General features: G+C 66.6%; 4 protein-coding genes across 5 annotated transcripts in view; all 4 read left to right on the top strand.

Annotated features, from left to right (window-relative positions):
- Positions 1-7,503, top strand: XKR7 (XK related 7; the record flags this gene model as incomplete). Its single annotated transcript, XM_082007302.1, has 3 exons — positions 1-504; positions 6,260-6,459; positions 6,551-7,503. The coding sequence occupies exons 1-3, from the start codon at positions 77-79 to the stop codon at positions 7,501-7,503; spliced, it is 1,581 nt and encodes a 526-aa protein (XP_081863428.1). The 5' UTR covers positions 1-76.
- A 3,948-nt stretch (positions 7,504-11,451) lies between these two features.
- Positions 11,452-15,646, top strand: CCM2L (CCM2 like scaffold protein; the record flags this gene model as incomplete). Of its 2 annotated transcripts, none has more annotated exons than XM_082007104.1 (10): positions 11,452-11,481; positions 11,768-11,935; positions 12,287-12,370; positions 12,493-12,676; positions 13,352-13,806; positions 13,896-14,031; positions 14,171-14,234; positions 14,393-14,540; positions 14,717-14,855; positions 15,100-15,646. In XM_082007104.1, the coding sequence occupies 10 exons, from the start codon at positions 11,452-11,454 to the stop codon at positions 15,378-15,380; spliced, it is 1,689 nt and encodes a 562-aa protein (XP_081863230.1). In that variant the 3' UTR covers positions 15,381-15,646. The 2 variants fall into 2 exon arrangements, with proteins under 2 accessions (XP_081863230.1, XP_081863229.1); XM_082007103.1 differs by having other exon boundaries at positions 14,717-14,859; positions 15,050-15,646.
- A 2,533-nt stretch (positions 15,647-18,179) lies between these two features.
- Positions 18,180-27,441, top strand: part of MAPRE1 (microtubule associated protein RP/EB family member 1) — a gene marked incomplete at its 3' end in the record, with an annotated part of 218,294 nt that continues 209,032 nt past the window's right edge. The window contains exon 1 of the mRNA XM_082007000.1: positions 18,180-18,206. The remainder of the gene's footprint in view (positions 18,207-27,441) is intronic.
- HCK (HCK proto-oncogene, Src family tyrosine kinase) lies at positions 19,116-27,411 on the top strand (the record flags this gene model as incomplete). Its single annotated transcript, XM_082007410.1, has 12 exons — positions 19,116-19,238; positions 19,652-19,694; positions 19,947-20,046; positions 20,187-20,285; positions 20,450-20,553; positions 20,992-21,141; positions 21,624-21,776; positions 22,106-22,288; positions 22,747-22,823; positions 25,316-25,469; positions 25,739-25,870; positions 27,209-27,411. The coding sequence occupies 12 exons, from the start codon at positions 19,116-19,118 to the stop codon at positions 27,409-27,411; spliced, it is 1,521 nt and encodes a 506-aa protein (XP_081863536.1).

The raw sequence follows: 27,441 nt of genomic DNA, 5'->3' as shown, positions 1-27,441 counted from the left end.
GGGCGGGCTCGGCGGCGCCGTCCTCCCTCCGGAAGTCTCTCCCGCTCCCTCCTTTCTCCTCCTCTCCCCCGACAACATGGCCGCGAAGTCGGACGGCGGCGGCGGCCCGGCCGTGCGGCTGGAGAGCCCGGAGGGCGGCGGCGGGAGGCGGGCGGGCGGCGCGGCCCCCCCGGCGCGGCGGTACCGGCTGCGGGACGGCTGCTGGGTGCTCTGCGCCCTCCTGGTCTGCTTCGCGGACGGCGCCTCGGACCTGTGGCTGGCGGCCCAGTACTACGTGCGGGGGCAGCGGTGGTGGTTCGGGCTGACGCTGCTGCTGGCGCTGCTGCCCTCGCTGGTGGTGCAGCTGCTCAGCCTCAGGTGGTTCCTCTACGACTTCGCCGCCGGCACCAAGGGCAGCGCCGGCAGCACCAAGGACAGCGCCCGCGGGCCGCGCGGCTGCTGCCGCCTCTGCGTCTGGCTGCTGCAGGGCCTGATCCACCTGCTGCAGCTGGGGCAGGTCTGGAGGTACGGGGGGGTACGGGGGGCACGGGGGGCACGGGGGGGCTGGGCCGGGGCTGCTGCAGGGCCTGATCCACCTGCTGCAGCTGGGGCACGTCTGGAGGTACGGGGGAGGCCACGAAAGAGACAGAGACAGGATGGCGAGGACGAAGAGACAGGACTGGGCTGGGGGGGGCTGCTGCGAGGCTCCGTCCCCTGCTGCAGCTGGGGCAGGTCTGGAGGCACGAGGGCTCATGGAGCCAGGCTGGGGCTGGGGGGAGTGGCAGGGTGCAGCAGGGACATGGGTGGGGGTGACAGGGTACAGCACAGAAGACGCAGGTGGGGATGGCAAAGCATGAGGGGGAAGTGGGTGGGGGTGGCAAGGCAGATGAGGGGCATGGGGAAAAACCCCTCTGTAGCCAGAGCAGAAGGGGTGGGGGCAAAGCCTCCAGGCAGAGCCCAGCTGTGGGTGCAGATGGATGTGGGCAGGAGCTGTGGGCGCGGCTGGGCAGGAGCTGTGGGTGAGGGCAAAAGCTGACATGAGGAGCCCGCAGTCCAGCTGGGTGGCACAGGCCTGCTGTCCCCATGGCTGGGAGGTGCTGGGCCTGTTGGGGGGCCTGCCAGGTCCCGGGGGGTGTGGAAGAGCTTCAGCCAGGCCCTGAACACCCGGGGCTGGGATGCTCCTGCCAGGTGCCTTCCCGTGCCCCTGCTCAGAGCTCGCCATAGTCCACGATGTCGCGGGTGAGGAGGTGCCGTTCGTCCCCTGCCTGTCCAGGCTTCCCCACTGTGGCTGCCTTTCTGCTGCCTGCCCCTTCCTGGGCCCAGGGAAGGCTGTCTGTGCAGGCAGGGTGAGCGGCAGCTTGGCCTGTGTCTCTGCACACCCTCCGAAGCCTGAGCTGATGGTTCTCTGGCACCTTCCTCCCCTGTGCCGTGGAGCCGGCCCTGCTTCCCCCAGCCCCACTGAGCTCCATCCTCGGGGTGCTGGGGAAGAGCCATGGCTGCTGCTGGCAGGGGAGTGGAGACAATGGCAAATTCCTGGAACAGTGCTCTGAGCCGGCAGCACTCCAGGCGCGGGTTTCAGTGCTGTTTCCCCTCCTGAGCTACTGTAGTACAGAGGCTCCACAACTCCCTGTTGTTGTCTACATGCGTTCATTCGTCTGCTGCTTTTCCCGGGATGCTCCCGGGATGTCTAACTTAGTACCACAGTGCAGCCTGCACCGTGCTAGGGAGGCTCCTGCCCCTTCCCTCCCCCACACAGCCACCGCCTGCCCCTCCCCGATCCCACTCATCCCCATGGCAGCTCTTGGGGTACGCTGGCTGCAGGACGGGTGTGAACCCTGCCTTAACGTGCTGGAGGAGCTGGTGAGGGAGAAGATGGGAGCTCTCTGGCCCACTGCAGCAGGCCTTGGCCCCAGCACCCCGCAGGCTGTTGCCTGATCCTGGCCTGAGTTGGGGCCAGGCTGCGGTCGGGGGCTTTTCTGCTGGTGGTGTCAGCCACGCTCTCCTGATCTGCTGCATCACGGGGGCCCTTAAGCCAATTAAAACAGCAACTCTCAGCACTGACCCTCCAGGACATGTCGGTCTCAAGATGCAGCTGAGGCTCTTTCTAATCTTGGGATTTGGGATTAGCTCGGGTGACCAGTTAAAGGCAGTTTGCTAAACCCATTAGCGAGGTTGGATCCGGTGCCGGTGGATGTGGCAGTTTAAGAAGTGTTGAATAAATGCTGCGTGTGAAGGGAAGGCTTTTCCCTGGCCAGGCCACTGTGCCCCTTGCCAAATATCTCCCCCTTCCCTGATTTACCTGCCTCCTCCCTGCCTTGCGGTCGCCTCAGCAGGTCTCATCCCTACCAGATCCATCACTGTGCAGCTCCAAGCCCCAGCTGCCACAAAGACCCCCAAATCACAAACATAGAGGGTGCAAAGGCATGCCAGCTCCTACACTAACTCTGAGATTATCCCAAATTAAAGCTGCTGCGAGAAGCTGCTGAAGTTAGTTGTCATCAGCACGTTCACGATGCAAATACAAATACTCTGCCACCGATGCTCTCCGGAGACAGTGCCGGTCGCATGAACATGTGCTCGTGTAAGCGGTAGCGGCGTGGGCGGGCTGGGGGCTGGGCCCACGCCGCCACCACTCTCGGGTGCTGCTTCTCGGGTGGTTTTGCAGCTCAGGGATTGTTATCCACTCCGCTCGCAAAAAATCACCAGCTTTTTTCACCAAAGAGACCCCGAAGGGAAGGGACACTGCGCACACCACGGGTGCCTCCCGCCCGGCAGCGTGCCAGGCATCCCCTGCACCTCGGCGGGCTGGTGGCGGGCTGGTACGTCTCTGCGGGTCCTGTTGCGCTGGGGACAGCCCTGCCTGTGCCCCTTGTGCCCCCATGTCTGCTTTCGCCCGGGGTGACGCCTGGTTTGGCTGCCTGGGGGTCACCAGGGCCAGGCCCGGGGTGCCCTCTCCACCCGCAGGTCCTCCCCAGAAGCCTCTCATCAGCCCGTGTCCCCCCACCCTTTGCTGGCTTGGGGACCCAGTGCTGCCCCTTGGTCCTGAGGCCAGTCTGGTGGCAGCCCCGTGGGGCAGGGACGCCCTCAGCAGCTCCCTGGGTGGGCTCCCAGGTCTGGCAGAGCTGGGACCCGCAGGCGTCCGACCCCCCCAGCCCCTCCGCTGCCGGGGCTTTGCTCTGGCTGCTCAGGAGCCCTCCCAGCCCTGGGAGCACCCAGCTTTGGGGTGTCAGCTTGTCCTGCTGCAGGACTCAGCGCTGGGGTCAGTCACTTGCTGGGGGTCCCCGCCCAGCCCGGTGCGCAGGACAAGGGGCTTTTTAGGGCCGGACCGAGCCTTTCCCTAAGCGCGAGTGGCCCCGGCTGCTCCCGGCTGCCGCGGGGACTCAGAGCACGCTGGGGTGTGGGGACAGCAGGACGCGGGGGCTCTCGTCGGCGCGGTGACGTGCCAGCCGGGTGCACGTGGAGCTCTCCCTGATGACTTGACTTGGCGGGATGTGTAATGGGTTAAAATGGCTGCAACAGGGAAGCAAATATGTCCTTGTTTAAATAAAGGATTAGGGGATGATATCCCGAATTACCTTCTGGGAAAATCATACTCCGTACCGCTCACTCTCAGACCAGGGAGGTCCCTTGGCCTTTTCCATCTGAGGATGATGATAGCGGATGTGGTTGTAACCAGGACTGGGCTTTTCTCCTTGCACTTCTTTTCTTCCAACACTTGAAAACCGGGATCAGTAACCGGGAACTGGGGGCAAACCCGGCCGTGGCAGGGCTCTGGCAAACCCGGCGCCCACCCGAGCCCACCACCTTCCTGCTGCGGGGTTTTCTCTGGATCACCCTTTGTAATACAAAGGAGGGAGCAATTAGCCCTGAGAGCTCTCGTGGTCGGTTTCTGCCTCATCATCAGTTTTTTGAAAATTAAATGATTTTTTTCAGGTGATTGATTCTGTATTTCCCATGCAGCTGCCGCGGCGCTGGGTTGGTAAGCGCTCGCCGTGCGCTGTCAGCGCGTGGGGATGTTTCTCTGGGCTGAAACACCACGGAATGATCAAATGCATAACAAATAAGAATCAACATTTCATTCCGGCAAGTTGATGGGAGATGAAATCTCGTTTTAATGAGATCTATGGAGCAGACGGATAAGGATAATTGTGCCCCTGCCGAAAGCTGGGGGAGGCTGCGGGTCACTTGTTGGGCGGCTGAGGAGCCGGGGACGGCGCGGCTCTGGGGTCTGTGTGCGGGTGGCTGCTGCGTGCCACAGACGGCGGGATCGTGGCGCTGACGAGCCCAATTAACGAGGCTGATTACAGGGAAAAGATGAGGTCGCGAGTGCCCAGGCCTCGTTTGTGCGTGGGTGCCCTGGGACCAGCAGCGATGCCCTGTGGCATCCCGGGCTCTGCATCGCTTCTCGTGTTGCTTTTCCCCTACGCTGTCCCCTCCGTCCCCCGACCGTCCCCTGGTTCGTACCTGCCAGCGAGGGGGGTCTGTCCCTGGGCCCTTCTGTGGGGCCGGGAGCAGCGGCTGGGAGGGAGAGGGGCGGGGGGCCGCGGCCCGCGGCGGTGCCACGATGGCAGCGCTGGCCTGGCCGTCCGAGAGCGGGTGGCACCGGGCTGCAAATCCGTGCCAGGAGCTGGGCAGCCGCAGCCTCTCCCCCCAGGCAGCGAGGGACGGGCCATAGCAAAGACTAAAATTAGCTGCTCCCCCCGAGGTGGACGTTAAAGCGTCATTTTGACACCAGCGCAAAGACGCCAGCGGGGGCCGGGAGCTGGGCTGGCTGCGGGGCTGTGGGCTGGCCCCCACCGCCTTCGGCACCCGCTGAAACTGGGCCGGAACTACCAAATTTGTGTTATTTGCTGACAGCAACCGCTTGCCTGGCCACCAGCTCTCGGGGGGCTTTTTGGGGCTCCCGGCAGGGTGGTGGGAGGGGATGGGGCAGGCGGTGACGGAGCTGCTGGGGCTTCATCAGCCTCTCTGGGGAGGACCATGGGAGCCCCGTGGGACACGCGTGCCCACCCTGCCCTGCCGCACGCCGAGGGGGCCGTGGGGCTGCCCAGGGTGGGAGCAGATGGTGGCGGGGTGGCACGGGGGCCTCGGTGACCCCAGCTGATGGCCCCCACCGTGGTCTCAGGGCTGTGCAGCGCAGGGGTCGGGGCACCTGGCCACCCCTGCAGCGGGAACGGGGCCGGCTCCTGCCTCCTCCCGCTGACGGATGAGCCGAAAGTGCTGGGATCAGGGTTTCTCCGGCGCTCCGGGCTAATGGAGTCGTCTGGCAGCGCTTCCTGGAGCTGATGGAGAGGCCGTCGCTCTGCGTGAGGGTTTTACTCGGCTGGCAGGAAGCTTTATGGCCCCACGTCCTTCCGCTTCACCTTTCTCTTCTCCTCCTTGTCCGGCTCCCTCCTCCCCCGCGGCAGCGGAGCCACCAGCCCGTGGCGCAGGCAGGGCTGCCCGGGGATGCCCGTCCGGCCCCGTGTCCCCTCCTGCGGTGCCCGGATCTGGCCCCGTGCCGCGGGGAGGGGTCCCTGGTGACGGTGACTCAGCCGGCACGTACGTCGGTGCCACGCACTTCTCCGCTGACCCCCCGGCCGACGACCAGATGGCCGGGGCCCACGTGTGCCCACACCCGTGCCCTGCCAAGAGCCGAGGCAGCGCCGGCACGAGCGCCCGGGAGCTTCCCACGGGCAGCGCGGCACGACCAGCTGGTGCCTCCATCCTGGCCAGGGCAGGGGCAGGCGGGGTGGGCTCCGCGCCAGCCGGGACCAAAATATCCCCTTTGAGAAGCAGCCGGACGTGGTGCTGGGCTGGGGCCAGGGCACCTGAAATCCACGGGTGGCCGGAGAGCGGGGCTGCGGGCGGGATCCCCGGCTGGGGGTGGGAGCCAGACCCTGCGTGGGGGCAGAGGGTGCAGGGACAGTGCCGGGGGCGGAGGCGTGGGGCGATGGCCGGGTGGGCACTGTGATGGCCGGGTGGGCAGCGGGGTGACGGCCAGGCGAGCCCCGGGGCGACGGCCAGGCGAGCCCCGGGGCAGCGGGGTGCCGAGCTGGCTTTGCACAAGCTGCCCCTTCCCGGCACTTCGGGGGCCCGGGTGGGACAGGGATGTGCTCGGCGTCACTGCTGCCCCGCAGCCCCCTGCACCGTGGGGGCTTTCCGTGGCCCCAGATGAGGGGGGAGTGCTCACGGGAGCGGGTTGGCAGCGGTCGGGGTCATGCCTAGCGTGGGCCGGGGGGGTGGGCTCGGCTGCCCGGGCGGCAGGGGCTCGCTCACCCTCCCGCCCCGCCTCGCGCAGGTACCTCCGCACGCTGTACCTGGGGCTGCAGAGCCGGTGGCAGGCCGAGCACCGCCGCCGCCACTTCTACTGGCGGATGATGTTCGAGAGCGCGGACATCAGCATGCTGCGGCTGCTGGAGACCTTCCTGAAGAGCGCGCCCCAGCTCGTGCTGCAGCTCAGCATCATGGTGCAGCAGAACACCATCGAGCCGCTGCAGGGTAAGGGGCGCGGCCCCGCGGCGGGGGCGGCTGGAGGGGGACCCCGGGCTGCCGCAGGCTCTCACTGCCCCTCCCCGCTTTGCACCCGCAGGGGTCTCGGCCTCGGCCTCGCTGGTCTCCCTGGCGTGGATGATTGCCTCCTACCAGAAGGTGCTGCGGGACTCGCGGGAGGACAAGATGCCCATGTCCTACAAGGGGGCCGTGGTGCAGATCCTGTGGCACCTCTTCACCATCGCCGCCCGCGCCATCGCCTTCGCCCTCTTTGCCTCCGTGTTCCAGCTCTACTTTGGCATCTTCATCGTCACCCACTGGTGCATCATGACCTTCTGGATCATCCAGGGCGAGACGGACTTCTGCATGTCCAAGTGGGAGGAGATCATCTACAACATGGTGGTGGGCATCATCTACATCTTCTGCTGGTTCAATGTCAAGGAGGGACGGAGCCGCTACCGCATGTGCATCTACTACGTCATCACTCTGTCGGAGAACGCTGCCCTCACCGTCCTCTGGTTCCTCTACTACGACCGTAAGACCACCTCCGACTTCAACGCCTTAATCCTTGTCTGCGTGGTCAGCTCCAGCTTCGCCCTCGGCATCTTCTTCATGTTCATCTATTACTGCCTCTTGCACCCCAACGGCCCCATGTTCGGCCCCCACGCTGGGGGCTGCATTTTCCGGCAGCGGCCAGCCCCGGCACCGGGGTCCCCCGCGGACGCCGTCACCAGCCCCCCCCGCTCGCTGCCACGGACTACAGGGGGGGAGCGGGACGGGGCGCCGGGGGAACGGGACAGCTGCGTGCCCGTCTTCCAGGTGAGACCCTGCGCCCCGCCGGCGCCGGCCGCCCGCGCCCCGCGGACAGAGAGGCCCGTCATCCGCATTGACCTGCCCAGGAAGAAGTACCCAGCCTGGGACGCCCACTTCATCGACCGGCGCCTGCGGAAGACCATCCTGGCGCTGGAGTACGCGTCCCCCACCACCCCGCGCCTGCAGTACCGCACCCCCGGCGCCCCCCAGGAGGTGCTGGAGTACGAGACCACCGTGTAGGGCGTGGGGCATGGGGCCGCGGCCGGGCCCTGCCGGTGCCATCCCGGCCGCCCCACATCTTCGCAGCCGTTTGCCTTTCTGTTGGGTTCGCCGGTGATGCCGTGCCGCCACACTGGGCACCCTGCGGGTGGGGCCGGGGAGGTCTCTTGGTGCTATCCCCCCCGTGCCACCCTCCTGCAGCCGAGACCCCTGTCCCACCTCGCAGAGGCCACCCAGGGCTCGTCCTTGCCAAAATACCTCACCGGTGCCTGAGCCCAAGGTGGCGGGTGCTGCGGCCCTGCAGCGCTCGACCGGGTCGGTGGTGCAGGATGGGGACCGGGGAGACCCCTGGGCCTGGGGCTGGTGGCTGCGAGGGGCTTGAGGCACAGTGGGGCACGGCCCAGCCCAGGTGGACAGCATGAGGGGACTCGGGTGCTGGGGCTGCCCCATGCCTGTGCCACGGCAGGGCCGTGGGGCTGGAGCACAGCTGCACCGGGGTGTGCGTGGGGCTCCTGTCACCCCCAGGGAGCCGGGGCAGGGGACAGCTGGGGTCCGGCCAGCCCTGCCATGTCTCCTGCCTCCCCCCTGCCCTGCAATGCCAGCCACGGGGGAGCCCTTTCATCTCCGTCCTTGGTCTCCCCGGCTCAGGGTTGATCCGTACCCCCACTCCATGGGGTCCCCGCTGCCTGTGGAGCACAGACCCTGGCCCAGCGAGGTCCCCATGGCTGGGCACTGGCCCTGCTCCCCCCGGCACTGAGCTGGGCCCCTGGCTCCAGCTGGGGTGGCAGCGGATGGCTGCGCCCCATAGACCCCCCATCCCCACGGGAACCCCTTCATCTCACCGGGTTTGTTTTCACCGGAATGGCAACATTTTGTGCGACATTTTCTACCTCCGCTGAGGCCGGGGAAGGCAGGGCCAGGCTGGCACTGCTGAGGGGGGGGCGTGTGGGGCTCCCAGCGTTCCCAACGCTCCCCAAAGCGGGATTCACCCCCCAGCCATTCTTCCCTCCCGAGTTTGGCATTGCTTTGCACCTGGGAGCGTTTCCATCCATCCCCCCGTTGGCATCAGCCCCCTCCAGCTCGCCAGTATAAACGTGAGCCGGGATCCTGCCCGCCCCTGCCCGCCCAGAGGAGGGGGGCTGCGCCGGGTCTGGCCGGGTCCGCTGGCGTGCCCCCTCGGCGGGCTGCGCTGGATGTGCCCTGTGCCCCCCGGGGCCGGCTGGGTCCCAGGGGGGTGCGTGTGCGCAGGGGCTGGCGGGGGCTTGCAGGGCAGGGGAGCTGCCCCACCCCGTGGCTGTTCACCGCCCCGGCCCCTCGCCCCCCGCACCCACGGCCCCTGTGCCTTCCCCGCACCCCCCAAACCCCACGCTCCGGCCCCCCACGGTCCCGGTCGCCGGCTGCCCGGTGCCGCGGTGCCGAGCCCTGCCCTGGCCGGGGAACGTGGGCAGCCCCACGCCGGCCCTGCCGTGCCACGGGGCACCCCACGAGGCACCGCGCCGGCCGCGGGGAGGGCTGCTGTGGGGGACCCGCCCCAGGAACGGCGCCGGCTGCCGCCCACTGTGCTGAGGCGCGGGGTCCCGAGGGGCGGCGTGGGTGCCCGGCCCCGTGGCGCGGCCGGGTGCGTGGTGTCGGCGGCATCACGTTGCGTTTGTTTCTCTGCAGCTCTAAGGCCGGTGTGACAGCGGGCTGGGGTGGGCTGTCGCTGGGGTCACTGGTGCTAACTGGTGCTAACTGGAAGCCTCAGAAACCCTTTGGGAGGAGGGGGCAGAGCACGGCTGGGGCTGGGCAGCGGGCCGGGCCCCCTGCGACCCCCGCCCCAGCTTCAGCGCCGGTAGCGGGCAGACCCTGGTGGTGGGTGCTGAGCCACGCCGGGGGCAGCGCCGGGCGCGGGTGCCTCTGCCGGGGGTCTCTTTTTCCTCAGGGAAGGCCGGGGGCAGCGGCCGGGGAGCCGGGCTGGGGCCGGGACTCGCCCCTGAAGGTGTCAAGGGCGTCGCCGCAGCCCCCGCGCGCGGGGCGGCTCGTCGCCGGGTCCCGCTCCCGCAGCTGGGAAGCCACCGAGGATGGGGACGGGCCGCACGGGGAGCGGGTGCCAGCACGGGCGGCCCCTCTGGGATCCACCCAGCCTCTCTCCCCGTCCCCCCGAGGGCAGAGAGGAGCCGCCGGTCAGGGCGATCTGCACCCCCCGCCCCGCCCTTCGCCCCCGGCGTTTGCGTGGGGACCCCGGGGCCGCGCCGGCGGGACAGAGGGACACTTTTCTATGCACTCAAGCCACGGTACCCTCAGCCCTGGGCTGCTCGGGGCAGGGGTCTCGGCGGCAGCAGGCCCCCCTCGGGCCTGGCCGCGCCTGGGGCTCGGGGCAGCCATGGGCCCCGCTCCCGGCCCGGGGGCTCGGCCGCCCCCCTGCCACCCGCCCAGCCCGCGCCGCAGGGGAAGCCAAAGCCACCACCCCGGTGCCGGCAGCACCGGCATGGCAGCGCCTGCCCACTGGGACCGCGGTGAGGGAGCGCGACCCGGGGCCAAGCCGGGTGCTGGGGGGTGGGGGGAGCTCTGGGGGTGCTCGAGCTCCCACGGGGGATGGGGGTTCTGGTCCCCGGGGGGTGTCACCCCCGGGGGTGGCAGTGGGTCCACCCCGGCGTCAGGGAGCGGGGAGAGGTTTGGGGGGGGGCCGTTCATTCCTGGCGGGGGCTGCTGGGGGGCTGTGTCCCAGCAGGTCTCAGCCATGTCTCCGGATCCCCCCCGGCACTGGGACCTGGCAGCCGCTGTCACGTACTGTAAATACTCTGTGTGCCACCTTCTTCTCTGGGACCCTCGGCACGGGCGGGGGGCGAGCAGGAGGCCGAGGTCCGTACCGAGACTTTTTTGTATACCACAAACTTTTTGTATATTTTTAATTTTGCTGCAACATGAGATATTAAATTCATTTCAATAAGCCCTGCCTGCAGGAACCTGTCCTTGCCAGCACCTCGGGCTCACGCCCCGAATGCCGCAGCGGGGCAGGATGCTGCCCCTCCGTCCCGGGGTGCTCAGGGACGCTGGGGGATGGAGCAGGATGGCTGTGGCCGTGCTGCCTGTCTGGTGTCGGTGGCCCTGGCCGGTGCTGGACCCGACGCAGAGGCCGGCAGGGAAGGGGTGCACAGGCAGGATGCAGCTTGCCGGGGAGGAAGCTGCTGGACACGGCCCTGTCGCCAGCGCTGCCGGGCCAGCCTCCTCCCTGCCTGAGGCCCCAATCCCCGGCCAACCCCCAGACCCACGGGGGGCTTGGGCCCCATGGGCGGCTGTGGGGATGGGGTGCTGGGTGCTGCTGCATGGGCTCCTGCCAGTGCCATTCCCTGTGCCATGGGCTGGGCAGGATGGGGCAGCGAGCCGCCAGCGCTGCCCCATGGGGACGGGACTGATGTGGGGCTGTGGGGCAGCGGAACCGGCCCCAGGCCCAGGCAGGAGCGTGCGGCAGCGAGGGGCAGGGGCTGCTCTGCAGCCTGGTCCTGTGGGCACCCCCAGTCCCAACCCCAGCTCCTGCTTTGGTCCCATCCCAGCCTACCTCAGCCCCTGCTTCTGCCCAGGTACCAGCCCAGCCCCAGTCCTAGTCCCAGCCCCAGTCCCAGTCCCAGTCCCAGTCCCAGTCCCAGTCCCATTCTCAGCCCCAGTCCCAATCCCAGTCCTGTCCCAGCCCCAGCCCCAGTCCCGGTCCCGGTCCCGGTTCCAGTCCCAGTCCCAGTCCCAGTCCCAGTCCCAGTCCCAGTCCCAGTCCCAGTGCTAGTCCTAGTCCCAGTCCCAGTCCCAGTGCAGCCCAGCCCAGCCCCAGTCCCAGCCCAGTCCCATCCCAGTCCTGTCCCAGTCCCAGCACCCCCCAGGAGGGGCAGGAACTCACATCCCAGCCATCCTGGTGGAGTTTCCGCCACAGGAAAACGCAGCGGCGCCGAGCGGGGCGGTGGGGGCGGCCGTGTCAGGAGCCAGCGCCGCGGCCCCGCCATGGACTGCGAGGCCAAGAAGGGGAAGAAGGTGCGTGGGCCTGGGGCTGGCGGTCCTGGGGGGCTGGTGTGAGGGTGGGGATGAGCGAGATGCACAGGGGCACTGGGATGAGGGGCTCCACACCCCATCCCATGGCGGGGAGAGGTGGGATCCCCACCTGCTGCCCCCGAACCGCCCAAATGGCGCAAATTAGGGGTCGGTGAGCAGAGAGGTGCCCAGCCCCTGCCCAGGCGCTGGGTGCCCATGGGCCCCGTGCGCAGGCGCCAGGGTCGGGTGCCTGGCGCTGACACATCCCCGTGCCCGCTCTCCCTGCCAGGGCTTCGTGTCACCCATCAAGCGGCTGGTTTTCCCCAAAGCGGCTCGGAGGCCGGCGCTCCGCAGCAGCATCTACCGGCGGCCGCTGCACTCAGTGCCCCTCTACCCCCCCGACTACCTGATTGACCCCCAGATCCTGCTGCACGACTATGTGGAGAAGGAGGTGAAGGTAAGGGAGGGTGTCCCCAGGGATGCCTGGGGTCCCCGCCTGCTCACAGAGGGGGGGACATGGCCACCACACCCACGCTGAGAGGCACCACCTGCGGTGGCCAGGAGGGTCCTGGTCCCCTCCTTGCCCAGGCAAACACCCAGGAAGGGGGAGGGTGGGCTGGGGGTGCAGGGAGGATCCCCCATTGCAGGATCTCCCTGCACCCCAGGGAAATGCATCCTGCCCGTATGGAGGTGGGTGCTCCAGGGAAGGCTCTGGGCCATGGGGAGGGGAGGATGCGCAGCCCCATCCCCCTGGCCCCAGCCCCCTTGCCCCAGCCCCCCAAGCTGCCCTGGGTTTTGTCCCCTCCAGTTTTTAGGCCACCTGACATGGGTGACAGCCTCTCTCAACCCCTCCAGCCGGGATGAGGTGCTGCAGCTGCTGGACACAGCCAGGGTAAGAGGGGTTCCAAAGCCCCGACCCCCAGCGTGCCCCCCCAGCGCTGCCCAGAGGGTGGGTGCAGGGTGCTCCATGCCGCCGGGTGCCCCACACCCCTGGCACTTGTTCTGCCCCCACAGCAGCTGAAGGAGCTGCCGCTGCAGACGACGCCGGAGCAGGACAGCATCCTCAGCCTCTCCGCACGCTGCCTCCTGCTCACCTGGCGCGACAACGAGGAGCTGATCCTGCGCATCCCCACCCACGAGATCGCCGCCGCGTCCTACCTGCGCGACGACGCCCTGCACCTCCTCATCCTCAAAACCGGTGCGGGCGGCCAGCCGGGGCCACCGGCTGCGGCACAGCCAGCCCCGAGCGCCCGGCATCCCGGGGCACGGGGAGGCCAGAGCCCGGGGGTGATGGGGAGGTGTCGAGTCCAGACGGGGCAGCACCGGGCGAGCACAAAAGCCTGCGTTGCCCCCCCGGCTCGGTGAGGGGCTCGGTGGGGCACTGCCTCAGGCTCCCCACCATCCCTACTCTGTGGGGCACCCCGTCCTCGAGGGGGGAGGTCCCACCTTGTGCTCCCAGGCCCGGTTGCCTTTAAGGGCAGGAGGAGAGGAGGCTGGAAGCGACCCCCCCCCCGCCCCGCTCCCCCCCCCCCCGGAGCCCCACAGGGGCACGGGGGCTCTGGCGCTTTGATCAGCAAACCCAGGCTCAGCTGCCAGGCGCAGGCAGGGTCCCCGGGGAGGGGGCTGCGCCAGGCTGAGCTCCAGCCTGCACACGGACGGTCCCCTAACCCCCTGCCCCGCTGCCCCTAACCTCCCTGCCCCAGCCCCACTGCAGCCCCACTGGCCCCAACCTACTGGGGCTCCCCTGTGTGTCCCCACATCCCTCTGCATCCCACCCAGCCGATGGGACTGGGCAGCCCCTGACCCTGGGGGCCAGGCAGGGTGGGCAGCGCAGCCCCCTGCCCTGACGCCCGGTCTCTCCTTGCTGCCCCAGGCCTGGGAGTGGACCCAGTCCCTGCCGGAGCACACCCCGAGGCAGCCCCGGCCGGCGTGCCGGAGGCATTCCCCGCCGAGAAGCGGCCGGGGGGCTCGTGGCCCGAGGGCGGGCGGCTGGGGGGCCCGATGGAGCGGCGGCACACCATCTGCAGCCTGGACTGGCGGGCGGCGCGGGGCGGGCAGGAGGGCCGCCAGGGCGGCAGCCTGGAGCGGCGGCGGGGCGGCAGCTGGGAGCGGCGGCAGCGCGGGCGGCCCTCGGGCAGCTGGGAGCGGCGGCAACCCTGCGGCGGCAGCTGGGAGCGGCGGCGGGCCGGCACTGCCGGCGGCAGCTGGGAGCGTGGCGCCGGCTTCGGCAGCTGGGAGCGGCGGCACACCGGCAACAACCCCCTGGACCCCCAGGAGCCCTGCCCCGATGCCTACTCCAACCTCGTCATCCTCGCTGTGCCCAACAGGGTGAGTGGCCCCACACACGGCCACGAGCCGGCACGCGGCCACCCACCAGCACCCACCCGCGCTCCCTCCCTCTCTCCCTCCTGCTCCAGGACGCCGCGGAGGAGTCCTGCGCGCTCATCTGCCAGGTCTTCCAGATCATCTACGGGGACCAGAGCATCGAGTGCGTGGACCGCGCCGGGTACCACTACACCTCCACGCCCACGCGGCCCTGGCTCTCCAGCAGGAGTGAGTGGCGAGACAGGCACCGGGACGCCGAGCGGGGCGGCACGGGGCTGACGGGCAGGGGTGTGCGGGCCCAGGGCGGGGGGCAGGTGCCGTGGCAGAGGCTTGGCCCCGCTCTCAGACCTCAGCTCTCCCTCCCCAGGCGAGAGCTGCCGCACGGATGGGACGTACGGCTACGACGCCGACTTCAGCTGCTGCAGCTCCTTGTGAGTCTGTCTCCCCCCAGGGTGCCCCTGCACCGGGGCGGGTGCCTGTCCCGGCTGCAGAGGTGCCCCAGCCCTGCCCGACGGTGGGTGCTGTGCAGTGGGGGGGCAGGCGGGCCCACCAGGGGTGCCGGGACCTGCTGACCCCCGTCCTCCTGCAGCAACGGCTCCCACGAGACCTTTGAAGCATATTACAGCGGTGCCTCCTCGCCCTCCTTCCACCAGTCCCGCCACAGCCTGGCCACCGCCGGCAGCGGCAGCGACCAGAGTGGCGTGGGGCTGGAGCAGCTGCAGGACTACATGGTGACGGTGCGGACGCGGGGATGGGCCAGGGGCCCTGCTCAGTGCCGGCGGCCGGGGAGGGGTGGCGGCGGGCAGGTCTGAGCCCCCCACATCAGGGAGCAGCCAGTGGGGTGGGGAGTCGGGGAGCCGGGGCTGTGCACTGCCGGTGTCCCCAGCCCCAACCTGTCCCCGCGTCCCCGCAGCTGCGCAACAAGCTGTCACCACAGGAGATCCAGCAGTTCGCCCTCCTGCTCCGCGAGTACCGCCTGGGCACGCCGGTGCAGGAGTACTGCGGGGAGCTCCTGCGCCTCTACGGGGACCGCAGGAAATTCCTCCTCCTGGGTGAGTGTCTGGGCTCCTGCTGCAGCCACCCTGTGTCACCGCGTCACCCTACCGATGTCCGTGCATCCCTTAGGGAGGGGGTGCTGGTGCTGGGTGTTCTCCGGGGGGCTTTGGGACATCGCTGCTTGTGGCGAATGGCATGGGACGAGCCCCCCTGCAAGCAGCCGGTGGGGCTGGCTGGCATCGCGCGCCAGCGCTGCCCACCCGGGCAGGCACACCCCCAGCCTCACGGTGCCCATGGCAGGAATGAGGCCCTTCATCCCCGACCAAGACATCGGGTACTTTGAGACCTTCCTGGAGAGCATCGGCATCCGGGAGGGCGGGATCCTCACTGACAGCTTCGGCCGCATCAAGCGCAGCATGAGCAACACGTCGGCCTCGGCCGTGCGCAGCTACGACAGCTGGTCCCTGCGCTCCGAGTCCGAGTCCTTCAACCGCATGATCACGGACATCACCCACGACATTGAGGCGCTGGCACGGGATGAGGAAGAGGAGGAGGAGGAGGAAGAGGACAACTACCTGTGAGGGAGTGCCGAAATCCAGCGGTCTCCTCCCCGCTCGCCGATGTGGTGCTGCACCTCCAAGCCCAGACTCACCAGGTCCCCAGCTCTGCCCCAGCGCTGGGATGCAGGATGTTGTCCCCCCCTTTGTCACCGCAGGAGGGAACAGGGGCTTTGCACTGCCCTGCCAGCTCTCGGCAGGGCTGACGGCATCGAAGGGCACCCATGGCAGTGGGGGAGCCCCTGGCCAGCAACAGCGTGTGCTGTAATTTCTGCAGATTGCAATTAAATGCTGGGGCTGGGAGTGGAGCAGGTTCTTCCCCAGGGAAAGCCCATGCTGGGGCAGCGGGGCTGCTGTGGTGGGGGGCAAGCTGGGGCAGGGGGGCTGCTTGCAGCCCTGCCCAGCACCATGCCACTGCTGGGCTGGGTACCCTGTCCACACCGGTGCCACACGCAGGTCGCTCCCAGAGTCAGGGAGCTCCTGGCCGTGCCGGGCTGGCCCCAGGGAAACTCCTGGCAGCGCGGGACCCCAGGGAGCTCAGAGCAATGCGGGGTCCTGTGAGGGTGTGCTGGGTTGGGGGGGCTGGTGGCCACAGCGGATCTGCTGCTGCCTGCACCGCCGGCCTGGGTGCACCTCGGTAAAGCATTCGCCTTCCAACCCGGTGGGAGCGGTGGGGAAGGCTGCTCCTGCCAGGAAAGCACCCGAGGGCCCCCGCAGCCCCGGGGTGCTCTGAGCAGGGGCTGCCGGCGCAGCGTCCCCCACCCTGCTGCTGAGAGCCCCGGGCTGGGGGACGCAGAGGTGCAGGCCATGCGGTGGGCAGCCGTCCCCCGTTCCCGTGAGTGACACCCCGGCGGCACCCGGTCAGCTGTGGGGCCACGGGTGTTTGACAAAGGGAAGTTCCTGCCCCAGGACCTGGCTTCCAGCAGTGCTGCCCTGCAGCCCTCTCGCCGCCGAGGGACGGGGCCATGTTCCCCGCCAGCCGGCTGGCCCCCGGCCCATGGCCATGGCCCATGGCCACTGGCCCATGGCCGACATTCCCCGGACGATAGCCGCCGGCCACTGTGCCTCAGTGGGGGCTGCGGGGCGGTGCTGCAGCCCCAGGCCGGTGCGTGGGCAGGCAGATGCTGGGGCTACCTGCAGCAATTTATTTTTTTCTTAAAAAATTTACATACGCAAACCCTCACGCAGGCGAGGCGCTTGCCACCCTGCCACTTCCCCTGCCGCTCCTGAGCCAGAGCAGGGCTGGGCCCGGGCCTGCCCACCCGCCACGGCCGGTGCCACGGTGGAGCAGCGCGTCCCTTTGCTGCTGCCGTCCACCCCGTCCCAACTTCAGGGATGCTCTGGGCAAACCGCAGCAAAGGCCGGACCACTGGGGGTGGCGGAGGGGCCCCGGGAGGACCTTTGGCACCGGAACAGCAGGGCCGGGAGAGACACAGCAAAGCCCCCGGCCCCTCCGGCCCCTCCGAGCTGGGCTGCACAGCGCAGGCACCGTGCCCTGCACCCCCCCGTGCCCCGCACCCCCCCGTGCTCTGCACCCCGTCACGGAGCCGTGCTCAGGGGTTTCCTCTTTTCTCCTCCCCGGGGACGGAGAACCACGCTCTTGGCTGCGCACGCCCCGCGCCCCCCACTGCCGCCCACGGCCCCATGCCGGGTGAGGGACCAGCCTGGGGGCCACCCTGGGGTGCCGGGCCCCAAATCCCCCCCGGCTCCCGGGGGCCGCGGGCAGAGAGGAGGGCTCTGGCACCCCTCGGGAGGACCTAAAGGCGGCCCCGACGGCAGCGGGGTCCCCGCAGGCAGCACGGGCGCCCCGCAGCTGGTTCTGCCGCCTTCGACCCACGGGGGTCCCGCCTGGACCGGGAGGGTCCCGTTCGGTGCGTGATGGGGGTCCCCGCTCCCATCCCGCGTTGGCCCCCCCGGGGCCTGTACAGGGAGGTATCACCGGCGGAGTTGGAGGGGTCCCGCGGCCCCGGGACGGCCCCGGAGGGGCGGGGCCTTACCGGGGAGGAGCGGGGCCCTTACCGGGGCGGGCGGGGCAGCGGGGGCGCAGAGCACAGCGACGGCAGCAGTCCCGGCTCCGGGACCGGGACCGGGATCGGGACGTGCCCCGGGACGGCGGCGGAGGTGAGAGCGGAGCGGAGCCGAGCCGAGCCGAGCCGAGCCGTGCGCGGAGCCCCGAGGGCGGCGGGGGGAGTTCCGGTGCCGGTGCCGGTCCCAGGCAGCCCAGTCGGCCCGTCCCTGCCCCGGGCCAGCCGCCGCTGCCTCGGCCCGGCCCCTCGCGGTGCGGCGGCACCCGAGTGCCCCAGGAGCGGTGATGCCGGGGTGTCCCGGGGTGTCCCGGTGCAGTCCCAGGGAGGCGATCCTTGCCGGTGGCCTCACAGGGGCTGTCCAGGACCTGCCGTGGGCTCCCCCATCCCACCCGGTCCCACGGCTGGGACAGCCACACCGGCTGTGGGACACGGCTCCCAGGGTGGGACACACCAGGGACGGCTGCTCCCACCGGCGCTCCCTGTGCCGCAGGAGCTGGCGGGAAACCCACGGCCACCCGATCACTGCGTGTGGCCGTGCACAGGGATGCCGTGGGGCTGGGTGGCTGCGGGACGCTTGAACCCCCCAGAGCTGTTTGTTCTTTGCGGAGCCGAATGCTCCAAGCCGGTGCAGGACGGGCAGAGCCAACACCGGCCACGGTGCTGGCACGGGCCATGGCTGCGTTTCAGCCAGGCGCTGTGGGGTTTTGCTGGGGGGATCTGGCACTCGGCTTTGCCAGCGGCCGGTCCCGAGCTTAGACCCCCACCATCCCTGGGGGACGTGCTCTCTGGGGCTGCGGCTGCTGCTCCTGCTCTGCCCTGGGGAGTGGGGCTGGCCGAGGCTTTGCCACGCTGGGAAGGACGAGCAGTGACCATGGGGTGGCTGGGAGGTGACAATGTCCCATGAGGGCTGCGGGAGCAGGGCTGTGCTGCTGGTGCCCGGCTGCTCCCCCAACGAGGCCAGTGGTGCCGGGCATGTCGCGGGGTCTCGCTCAGCCCTGAGGTTCCTCCTTCGCTGCCACTGCCAGCACCTTCTCCTTTCCCTGCGCCAAGGTCTCCCCCAGACAAGGGAAGTGCCTTTGCGGGGGTTTTCCCCTGCGCTCGCTGCTTCTTGCAGCACGTTTTTCTGCTGGTGTTTCTTGGGGAGCTGGAGAAAACCGAGCATTTGCATTTGCCCTGGGCTGGTGGCTGTTCGAGGCAGCTCCACCCTGGTAGAGAGCAGCCGGGGAGAGCGGTGACCCGCTCGGGGGCCATGGCCGTGGCAACGGATGGGGAGCCACGAGCACCAGCGGTGCTGGGTGGGGACCCCCGAGCTGCGGGGAGCCCCTGCATGACGACGGTCCTGCTTTGCAGAAGATGCTGAGCAGCTCTCTCCTGCCACAATAGTCAGTGCCTGCACCCCCGTCTGGGAAAGGCCTTTTTGGGGAAGGGCTCTGAAGCTGCTCCATGGCAGCCACTGTCACCTACCCAAAATCTGCCTCGCGTGACTTCTTCCTCTCCAGCACGCCACCGTGCACCTTGCTGGGCAGCCCGGTGTCCCACGGCTGCCACCCACCTCAGCTCTGTGGGGCGAGCGGAGCCCTCTCTGCCCGCGGCAGCGCAGCCGGGTGGGCATTGTGGCCCCGTGCCACGTGCCAGCGCCGTGCTGTGCCAACTGGGAGCTGCTGGGAGCGGGGCTGGAGCGGGGCTTTCGCCTCTGTCGCAATGGCTTCACTTCCCCTCCCTTGGCCGCAGGATGGGTTGCGTGAAGTCGAAGGAAGCTGGCGTCCAAGAGAAGATGATGAAAATCAACCCCGACCCCGGCCCCAGCCTCCAGCAGGGCCATTACGTCAGGGATCCCACGGCCACCAACAAGAGGGTGAGTGGGAGCCACTGGCCGAGCTGGGGGCGTGGGGCCAAGCCATTGCGAGGGGCTCAGCCCCACTCCTCGCCGCCAGCACCGAGAGCAGGGCCAGCAGCAGGCACTGGCAGTGCCTGTGCCGGGGGCTTTGCCGTGGGACGGGAGCACAGAGTGTGGCCCAGCTTGCGCTGGGGCAGGCACAGAACGAACCTGGTGGGAATCAAGGAATTATGGAAAAAGAGAGAGAAAAGTGAAGGTGTTTGGGAGGCGGCAGAACTGCCGGTGCTGGGCGGGTTAGTGAGTCAGGCCATGCCAGCGCTGCCCCTTGGGTGCCCTCCTGTCCCTGGGACCGTGGTGGGGCTGAGACCCCCGTAGGGTATGGGTCTCTGCCACCCGCAACATCACTCTCTGGTTTCTGTCCTGCTTTCCAGAACAATAATGTCCCCAGCGTGGCCATGCCCCCACCTGAGGATGGTAGGTACAGGGGGGCTGCAAGCAGCTGCACGGTGTGGGGAGCGTGGCCAGGTCCTCTCCGACCTGGGCGGAATGCTGCCGGTCCCGGTGGGGTGGGCTTCCCTGAAGGCCAGACGTGGCTGTGGCACGATGAAGATGGAGGTGCTGGGTGCTGTGGGGGTCCTGGCGGGGGTCCTGGCTGCACATGGCAGGGGTGGCCAGGCGCCCCGTCCCAGCACGGGGAGGGGTGCCCAGGGAGCTCCCTCACTGCAGGCGCGGGGGACAGCGTGGTGCTGGCGCTCTACAGCTACGAGGCGATGCACGCCGGGGACCTGAGCTTCCAGAAAGGGGAGCGGCTGAAGGTGCTGGAGGAGTAAGTGCTGCCGGTGTCACCCCACCCTGGGGTGTCCTGAAGGCTTGCGTGGCTTTGCTGGGGTTTTTTCTGGAATTTGCCCCGGGAGGAGCCGGCAGCGCCAGGTGCCGTGGGCTGACCCAACACTGTCTCTGTCGCAGGTCAGGGGAGTGGTGGCAAGCGCAGTCGCTGACAACGGGGTGCGAAGGCTTCATCCCCAGCAACTACGTTGCTCGAGCCGACTCGCTGGAGGCAGAGGAGTGAGTCCGTCCCTCGGTGGCACATCCCGGCCCCGCGCAGTCCTGTGCTCCCCCACCACAGCTGTCCCCGCTCCTGCCCCATGTCCTGCCCCAGCCCTGCCCCACGCCAGCCTTAGCTCTCCTGGCTCCGGCAGCATTCGTTAGTTCATTTGTTTCTGCTGCAGGTGGTTTTTCAAGGGCATCAGCCGGAAGGATGCGGAGCGGCAGCTCCTTGGTCCCGGGAATGTGATCGGGTCCTTTATGATACGGGACAGCGAGACGACGAGAGGTCCGGAGGGGTTCCTGCAGCACGGTGGTGGGGAGCGGTTGCCCTGGAGGGGCTGCCCTCGCCCGCACTTGCCTGGCAGAGCTGCTCAGGAGATGCCTCCACAGCTCCGGGGCTCTGCTTTGCCGCAGGGCAGGGACTGGGGGTCCCACGCTCCTGCTGCGAGTGCCCCCGCAAGAGCCCGTGGTGCTGCCACGTGTCCGAGCCCCGCGGCGGGGTCGGAGGGGATGTGCCCCTTTGAGGGTGCTTTTGGTGTTTGGGGTGCAGGCGTAGCTGGCCTCGTGCCTGGAGCCGAGGGGGCAGTGGCAGCACAGTGGGGATGGGTGCTGCGGTGGTGGCCCCACTGGGCGATGGCACCGCGCGTGCCGTGAGCGCAGGATGGCCGGGCGCAGCAGGAACGTGCCCTCCGCATGGGGTCTGGCAGCTCTGCCCCCCGAACAGGCTGCTACTCGCTGTCGGTGCGGGACGGGGACAACCTGCAGGGCGGCACCGTGAAGCATTACAAGATCCGGACGCTGGATAGCGGCGGCTTCTACATCTCCCCGCGCAGCAGCTTCGATACGCTGAAGGAGCTGGTCCAGTACTACAAGGGTGAGCCCTGGGGTGCCCGGCACCACCACCCCAGACGGGGCTTTGTCTCCAAGCGGCTGCCGGGCTGCCAGGGGCGTGCAGAGGCCAAGGGGCTCCTGCCCATCACTGCTGGGCTCCCGCTGTGGCCTTGGCTGTGGCGTGCAGCGACTCCCAGACCTTCCCCTGGTGCGGTGGCTGGCTTGCTGGCTGTCACAGCTGTGGGTGTCGGTGTCCCCAAATGCCCACGGTGCCTGGGACCTCCCACCCCAGGCGAGCCGGTGCCCTGGCTGCACCGGTGTGGTGCAGTAATGCCTGGCGGGGCAGAGCGATGCTGGCAGGGCCAGGCTGCGATGGCCGGTGGTCGACCTGTCCTCAGCGTTCGCAGTGGGGCGCATGGCACCAGGATGTGCCCCGCGGCCACGGAGGCTGCCATGGGCTCCGCTTCGAAGCACGAAGCGGCCAGTGAGACGGGCTGACTGACGGCTCTCGGCGCTCCCCGGCAGGGCAAAGCGACGGGCTGTGCCAGAAGCTCACCTACCCCTGCCGCGTGCCCACACCGCAGAAGCCCTGGGAGAAGGATGCCTGGGAGATCCCCCGGGAGTCACTGAGGCTGGAGAGGAAGCTGGGAGCCGGGCAGTTTGGAGAAGTGTGGATGGGTGAGAGCGAGGGGGAGGCAGCTGGGAGGAAGATGAAGATGAAGGAGGAAGGGCGAGGGATGGGAGAGGAGGTGGAGGGATGGTGGGGTGGAAGAGACAGGGAGGGAGCAGCCTGCAGGAGAGGAGCACGGGGAGGCGGAGGTGGCCCTGGCCTTAATGCAGGGACTGCTCGGGGCCGGGTGCGTGGGGACAGCCCTGGGCTGCGCATGGTCTCCAGTGCTCATGCAGCAGCTCCGTCTGCAGGAGCAGGTGCTTTGGCTCCAAAATCCGGTGCTCCCAGTGCCTGGGCACTGGGCAGACTGGGGATGGTCTGTCATGCCGCCCCACAGCTACCTATAACAAGCACACCAAGGTGGCAGTGAAGACGATGAAGCCGGGCAGCATGTCCGTGGACGCCTTCCTGGAGGAGGCGAACCTGATGAAGACGCTGCAGCACGACAAGCTTGTGAAGCTGCATGCGGTCGTCACCAAGGAGGAGCCCATCTACATCATCACCGAGTTCATGGAGAAAGGTGCCGCCCGCATCCCTGCGCGGTCACCACGGGCCAGGCCAGGCAGCGGTACCCGGGTGCCCGGCCAGCGGTGCAGGATCAGCCCCTCCTGCATCCCCGGGGCTGGCCGTGGGCTCTGCACCAGCTCCTGCCGCTGCGTGTCCGAGCGCTCTGGGGCGGGGTGCTGGGGCAGGGTGCTGGGCGGGGGGATGTGGTGACAGCCCTGGGAGAGGGAGGGATGGGGCCGGGGGGCAGATGAGGAGGAGCGTGCCGCAAGGCAGGAGGGAGCCCACAGCAGGGTTTGCCTCTCTGCTCGATCCACGGGAGTGGGGTGGGGGGTCAGGTGTGTTTCCTGACCGAGTCCCTGCATCATGCTCAGCTCCCCGGGACCCTGTGCTGCCCATGGGACCTGTGCTGACCCAAGGGTGGGCGCAGGCTCCGGGCGAGCAGTCAGCCCCAGCACCCTTCCCTGTCTGCAGGGAGCTTGCTGGATTTCCTGAAGAGTGATGAGGGGAACAAGCAGCCGCTCCCGAAGCTGATCGACTTCTCAGCCCAGGTGAGGAGGGAGCAGACCTTCCCCAGCTCCCCGCTGCCGCTCCCCCTCGCCCCAGAGAAGGGTGAGCGGGGGGATCGAGGAGCCCCAGAGCTTACCTGGGATTTGGGCAATGCCTTGTTTGAACAGGCAAACACTGGGGGGGGCAGGGATGCAGGAAAGGAGCCGGCGAGGTCTCCCTGCGTTGCTGCCCTCGCACCCTGCGGGCAGCCAGCTGCCTGCCCGCCCTGCCGGTCCAGCTGCCTGCACAGCAGCAGGCGTGTGTGAAAGCAGAAGTGGTGGCTTCCTCCCCACTAGCCCGTTAACGGCGGCACAGTGCCTCACCGGAGCTGCGCGGAGCCCGGGCGCTTTGGCCAGGCTGCTCCTTCCGAGGAGCCGGGAAATCTGTGTCTTCCAAGGCCGCCGTGGTTTCTGCAGCCCGTGGTGCTGTTGTGCCTTGTGGAAGTCAGGGTGGGTGAGGTTCAGAGCTTCTTTTCACAGCTCACCTTTGCGGGGTCCCTTCTCCAGGACGCGCAGGTGCTGGTCGGCATGGCCCGTCTGAGCCCAGGGCTCCCCCGGGGGCGGCCACGGCAAAGCTATGGATTTCGATCCATTGCTGCTGATGTGACAGTAACCTGCAAACCACACGCTCTGTGCGACAGAGCCTCGTCTGCAAACTCTGCAAAAGCCCCACAAGCCCTGCGCGGCCGCACGCCCACGCCGTGCCACCCCGGCCCCAGCTGTGGTGCTCCAGGGCAGCGTTTTCACCGGCTTGTGCCGTGCCCCTGGGCAGGACCCACCTACAGCTGTGGCAGCATTAGGCTTCGTGGGCTCGATAGCAAATCACAGCAGGACCGTTCTGCTGCGTTCACAGTGCCTGGGAGGTTGGGCTGGGCACGGTTTCTAGAAGGGAGCGTAGCGTGTTATGTTACCCCAGAGGATGCCTACGGGAGGTTTGTGGTTCATTAAAATCATCTACCAGCCAAAAGGCTGTCGTGGGCTGCGGGAAGGCAGCTGCAGGGGCAGGAGGACTCTGTGAAAATTGTTTGGGGGATGTTTTCAGGAGCTGATTTTGAGTACAGCTGAGCGTGCTGTTATACATCTAGCTTTGTGTGTGCAACCATTTGTGCAACCACTGTCTTGTCCCTGCTGCTTCTGCAGTGTCCCCAGATGCTGGCTGAATCCAGGGACCCTTTGAGCCAAGCTTCGTACTTCTCTGAAATAATTCGTAGAGGTACCTGACCACCAGGAAAACCAGGATGGGAGCCCAGGCCCTGGGGGTTTAGACCAGGTCGCTGGCTACCTGAGCCGGCTGCACCAGGGTCTGCTGATCAGCTGTGCACACCATCTGTGCCCAGCACGCTGGCTCTTGCAAGCCGCCCGGCTCGGCTCCGGAGCTCCAAGGGGCTGCTTTCTGCAGCTCCGAGAAGCAAAGGCTGAAGCGCTTTCATGTGCAGGCAGCAGGCGTGCGGGCAGGCAGGCAGGCAGCTCGCAAGCCTGGCGCCCAGGCTTGTGCTGGGGCTGAGTCACCGCCGGTAAAACTGCGTCTGTGGTCATGGAAATAATCCTTCCACTCTTGCAGCGCTTGTGTACTTCTGTATTTTGTGCGGAGCTCAGTGAGCAGCTGCGCCTTACCCTGGCCGGCTTGTGCAGGTGCGGGGGGGCTGGGGGCATCCCCCCTGGCTGCTCTGGCCCCTTCCCCTCCCGCATGCCGGTAGCATCCAGGCATGGGGTAATTTGGTACAAATTTGGGGGCTGGTTGTGCACACACCAAGTCATCTCTGCATTGATCAGGGCTAATAGCTGCACACACAGCCAGAGCCGCTGAGCGTCGGAAGACGGAGCCGGGGGGGAATCTTCAGGGGCTGTCACAGCCTTCCTGCCCCCAGGCAGGCCTGGCTCTTCACAAACTGTTCTTGAAGAGCTCGGGCATCTCCCCACCTGCTTGAGAGACCCACCACAGTGCTTTTCTGTCCTCACGGAGGAAGCTCTGCGACGCTGGCCGACCCTCACTGCAGCAATCAAAGCCCGTTGGTTGTCCCCTCAGGAGAGAGAGAGGATAGTTCACTCCCTACTTCCCTCAAGCAGCTGATGAGGTATCTGGAGACTGGTATCACGTCTTCTCTGACCGGAGAGTGATTTACGCCACATCTGCGCGGCTGTGGAGGAAGCGGCTGTACCTCGCCCTGTGGACATCCACAGACGCTTGCTCATAAGCGCGCCAGCGCCTCGGATGCCGGTTCTCGCTGCTTTTCTCACACGTGGGCTTAAATGTGTTGTGTTGGGCTGGTCACCCAAACCCTGACCTCTTCTGCAAGGGGTTCCCTGCGTGGAGAGTGGTTCCCATGCAGGAGAGTCGGTCACGTCTCCGGCTGTGACTCAGCCTCCTTTCACATCGTTTCCGCGCACTTGGCCAGAAGCAGTTAACCTCTTTCCATTCCTGATAACAGTCACATTGGGGAGATTGTGTTATTTCAAACAGCCTCTTTGCATTTTTCTCTTTCCCCTTTTTACAGATTGCAGAAGGAATGGCTTTTATTGAGAAGAGGAACTACATCCACAGAGACCTGCGAGCTGCCAATATTCTGGTGTCGGCAATACTGGTGTGCAAGATTGCAGACTTTGGACTGGCCAGAGTCATTGAAGACAGCGAGTACACGGCCCGGGAAGGTGCGGGGCTCCTGGGGGTGTCTGGCTGCTTTCTGAGATGGTGAAGGGTTGTGGGATTCCCTTAGAGCCACTTATCAGCGTGTAACCTTGGTGGCAAGGACCCCGGGAAGGACGTGCTGTGTAAACGGGCAGATAAGGGAAGCTCCTCTCATTTGCATCGCTTCACATCTTCCTCTTCTGTTTGTTTGTTTCTTGTTCCCCATATTTCACCACCGGTTTCTCAGCATTTGGGTTAGAGCTCATGTTTCCCGTTGGACCTCTTTGTTCAGGTGCCAAGTTTCCCATTAAATGGACTGCACCAGAGGCCATCAACTATGGATCTTTCACTATAAAATCAGATGTCTGGTCCTTTGGGATCCTGCTGACAGAGATCATTACCTATGGGCGCATCCCATACCCAGGTAAGGGGGTGAAATGCCTCCTCTGATCTGATTCCAAAAGACATGCTCCACCTTCTGGGCCCCATCCATGGGATCCATTTCTCCATGAAGTTAGATCACTGAAAATAGAATGGTGAGAAATCTGAGTCTCACGCTGGGAGCAGAGCTCAAAGACGGCAGCACAAGATCTCAGGATGGCAATTCTGTCTGTGAGCCATGGAGAGGAGCCCAGAGCACGAGACAGTCTCCGAGCAGTCTGCACCACTCATTTAGCTACAACTACTGTGTGGACAAGAGCTCACCTAGGATGGATAACCAGGGAGATTTTCTCCCTGGGAGTCCTCAGTGGACACCTGCTGAAATCCATGCTGATGTGACATGGGCCCCCTTTTCTCAGTTTCCACAAAGCAGAGCTGGGACATCTCCTTTGGGAAGCCCAGGAAATGAGTCCAGGTAGCGATGACTTTGGGGGGTGCCCGCTGCTTTGGGGAGAAGGGTGGCTACTCTACACACTGCCTTGGGGCTGACCCCGCAAGGAGGTCCTGAGCTCCTCCAGCTCCATGGGAAACCAACAGTGTCAGGATGTCTACGAGATCTGCTCTCTCTGTTTCTAAAATAGAAGATCATGTTTTTAATGTGAGAGGATAACTGCCTTGACGCAGGCTGTACTGCATGTCCCTGGGAGAGCGGGTATCGTGCACCACGGGTTCCTGCCCCGTGGGTTTGTGTCACAGCACTGACACATGGTTTTCTGCCTCCTGCAGATTCAGCATGTTTGGAAGCAGCACATCAGTTCAGGGCTGATAACTGGGCCAGGTGTTTTTGGGAAAGCTCAGACAATCTGATTATTATCATCATCATTAGGAACCACCCTGTATTTTATACTAATTGTTTCTTTGGAATCTTTTTATATGGGAAATTATTCTGTACAAGAAAAGTAAAAGTTGCCACAAACTGTGAAGGATGTGGGGTGGCATAAAGGGTTGTTGGGGAAGGACCAATTCTGCCATGCACTAACATTTTTATCAGTGCCACTGGAAAGAATGGCTCATTAAAGACGCAGCAGATGGAGAATTGTAGCCTTTATTTTGTGGAAATTTATACAAAACCAATATAGCTCCCACGTGATCTGCTCAACTGGGGGTACAAAACTGCATGCTACAACTAACACAGCATGTCGGTTGTTGGCATGTTTTCCTGACTGGGAGTAGGAGTTCCGCCTTCCCAACCCCTCTAACCTATCCTTTTTCTTCCTAGGGACATTGCCCAAAGGGCGGGTAGTGCCAAGTTTGGGCGTTTTTTGCCTTTTAAAGAAATCAGTGATAAACCATGAAACGTTCACCTGCCCTGTTTCTCCAGGGATGTCGAGCGTGGAGGTGATCAGGGCCCTGGAGCACGGGTACCGGATGCCCCGCACAGAGAACTGCCCCGGGGAGCTGTATGACATTATGATGAGATGCTGGAAGACCAAACCGGAGGATCGTCCCACCTTTGAGTACATACAGAGTGTTTTGGAGGATTTCTTTACTGCAACAGAGACCCAGTATCAGCAGCAGCCATAACGCAGGAAGCTTGGTGAAAACAGCGGACAC

This window comes from Phaethon aethereus (assembly GCF_964289735.1).
Source record: "Phaethon aethereus genome assembly, chromosome: 16".
Lineage (NCBI taxonomy): Eukaryota > Metazoa > Chordata > Aves > Phaethontiformes > Phaethontidae > Phaethon > Phaethon aethereus.
Note: the sequence above shows the minus strand (reverse complement) of the source record. Positions and strands in the feature narration are given on the sequence as shown.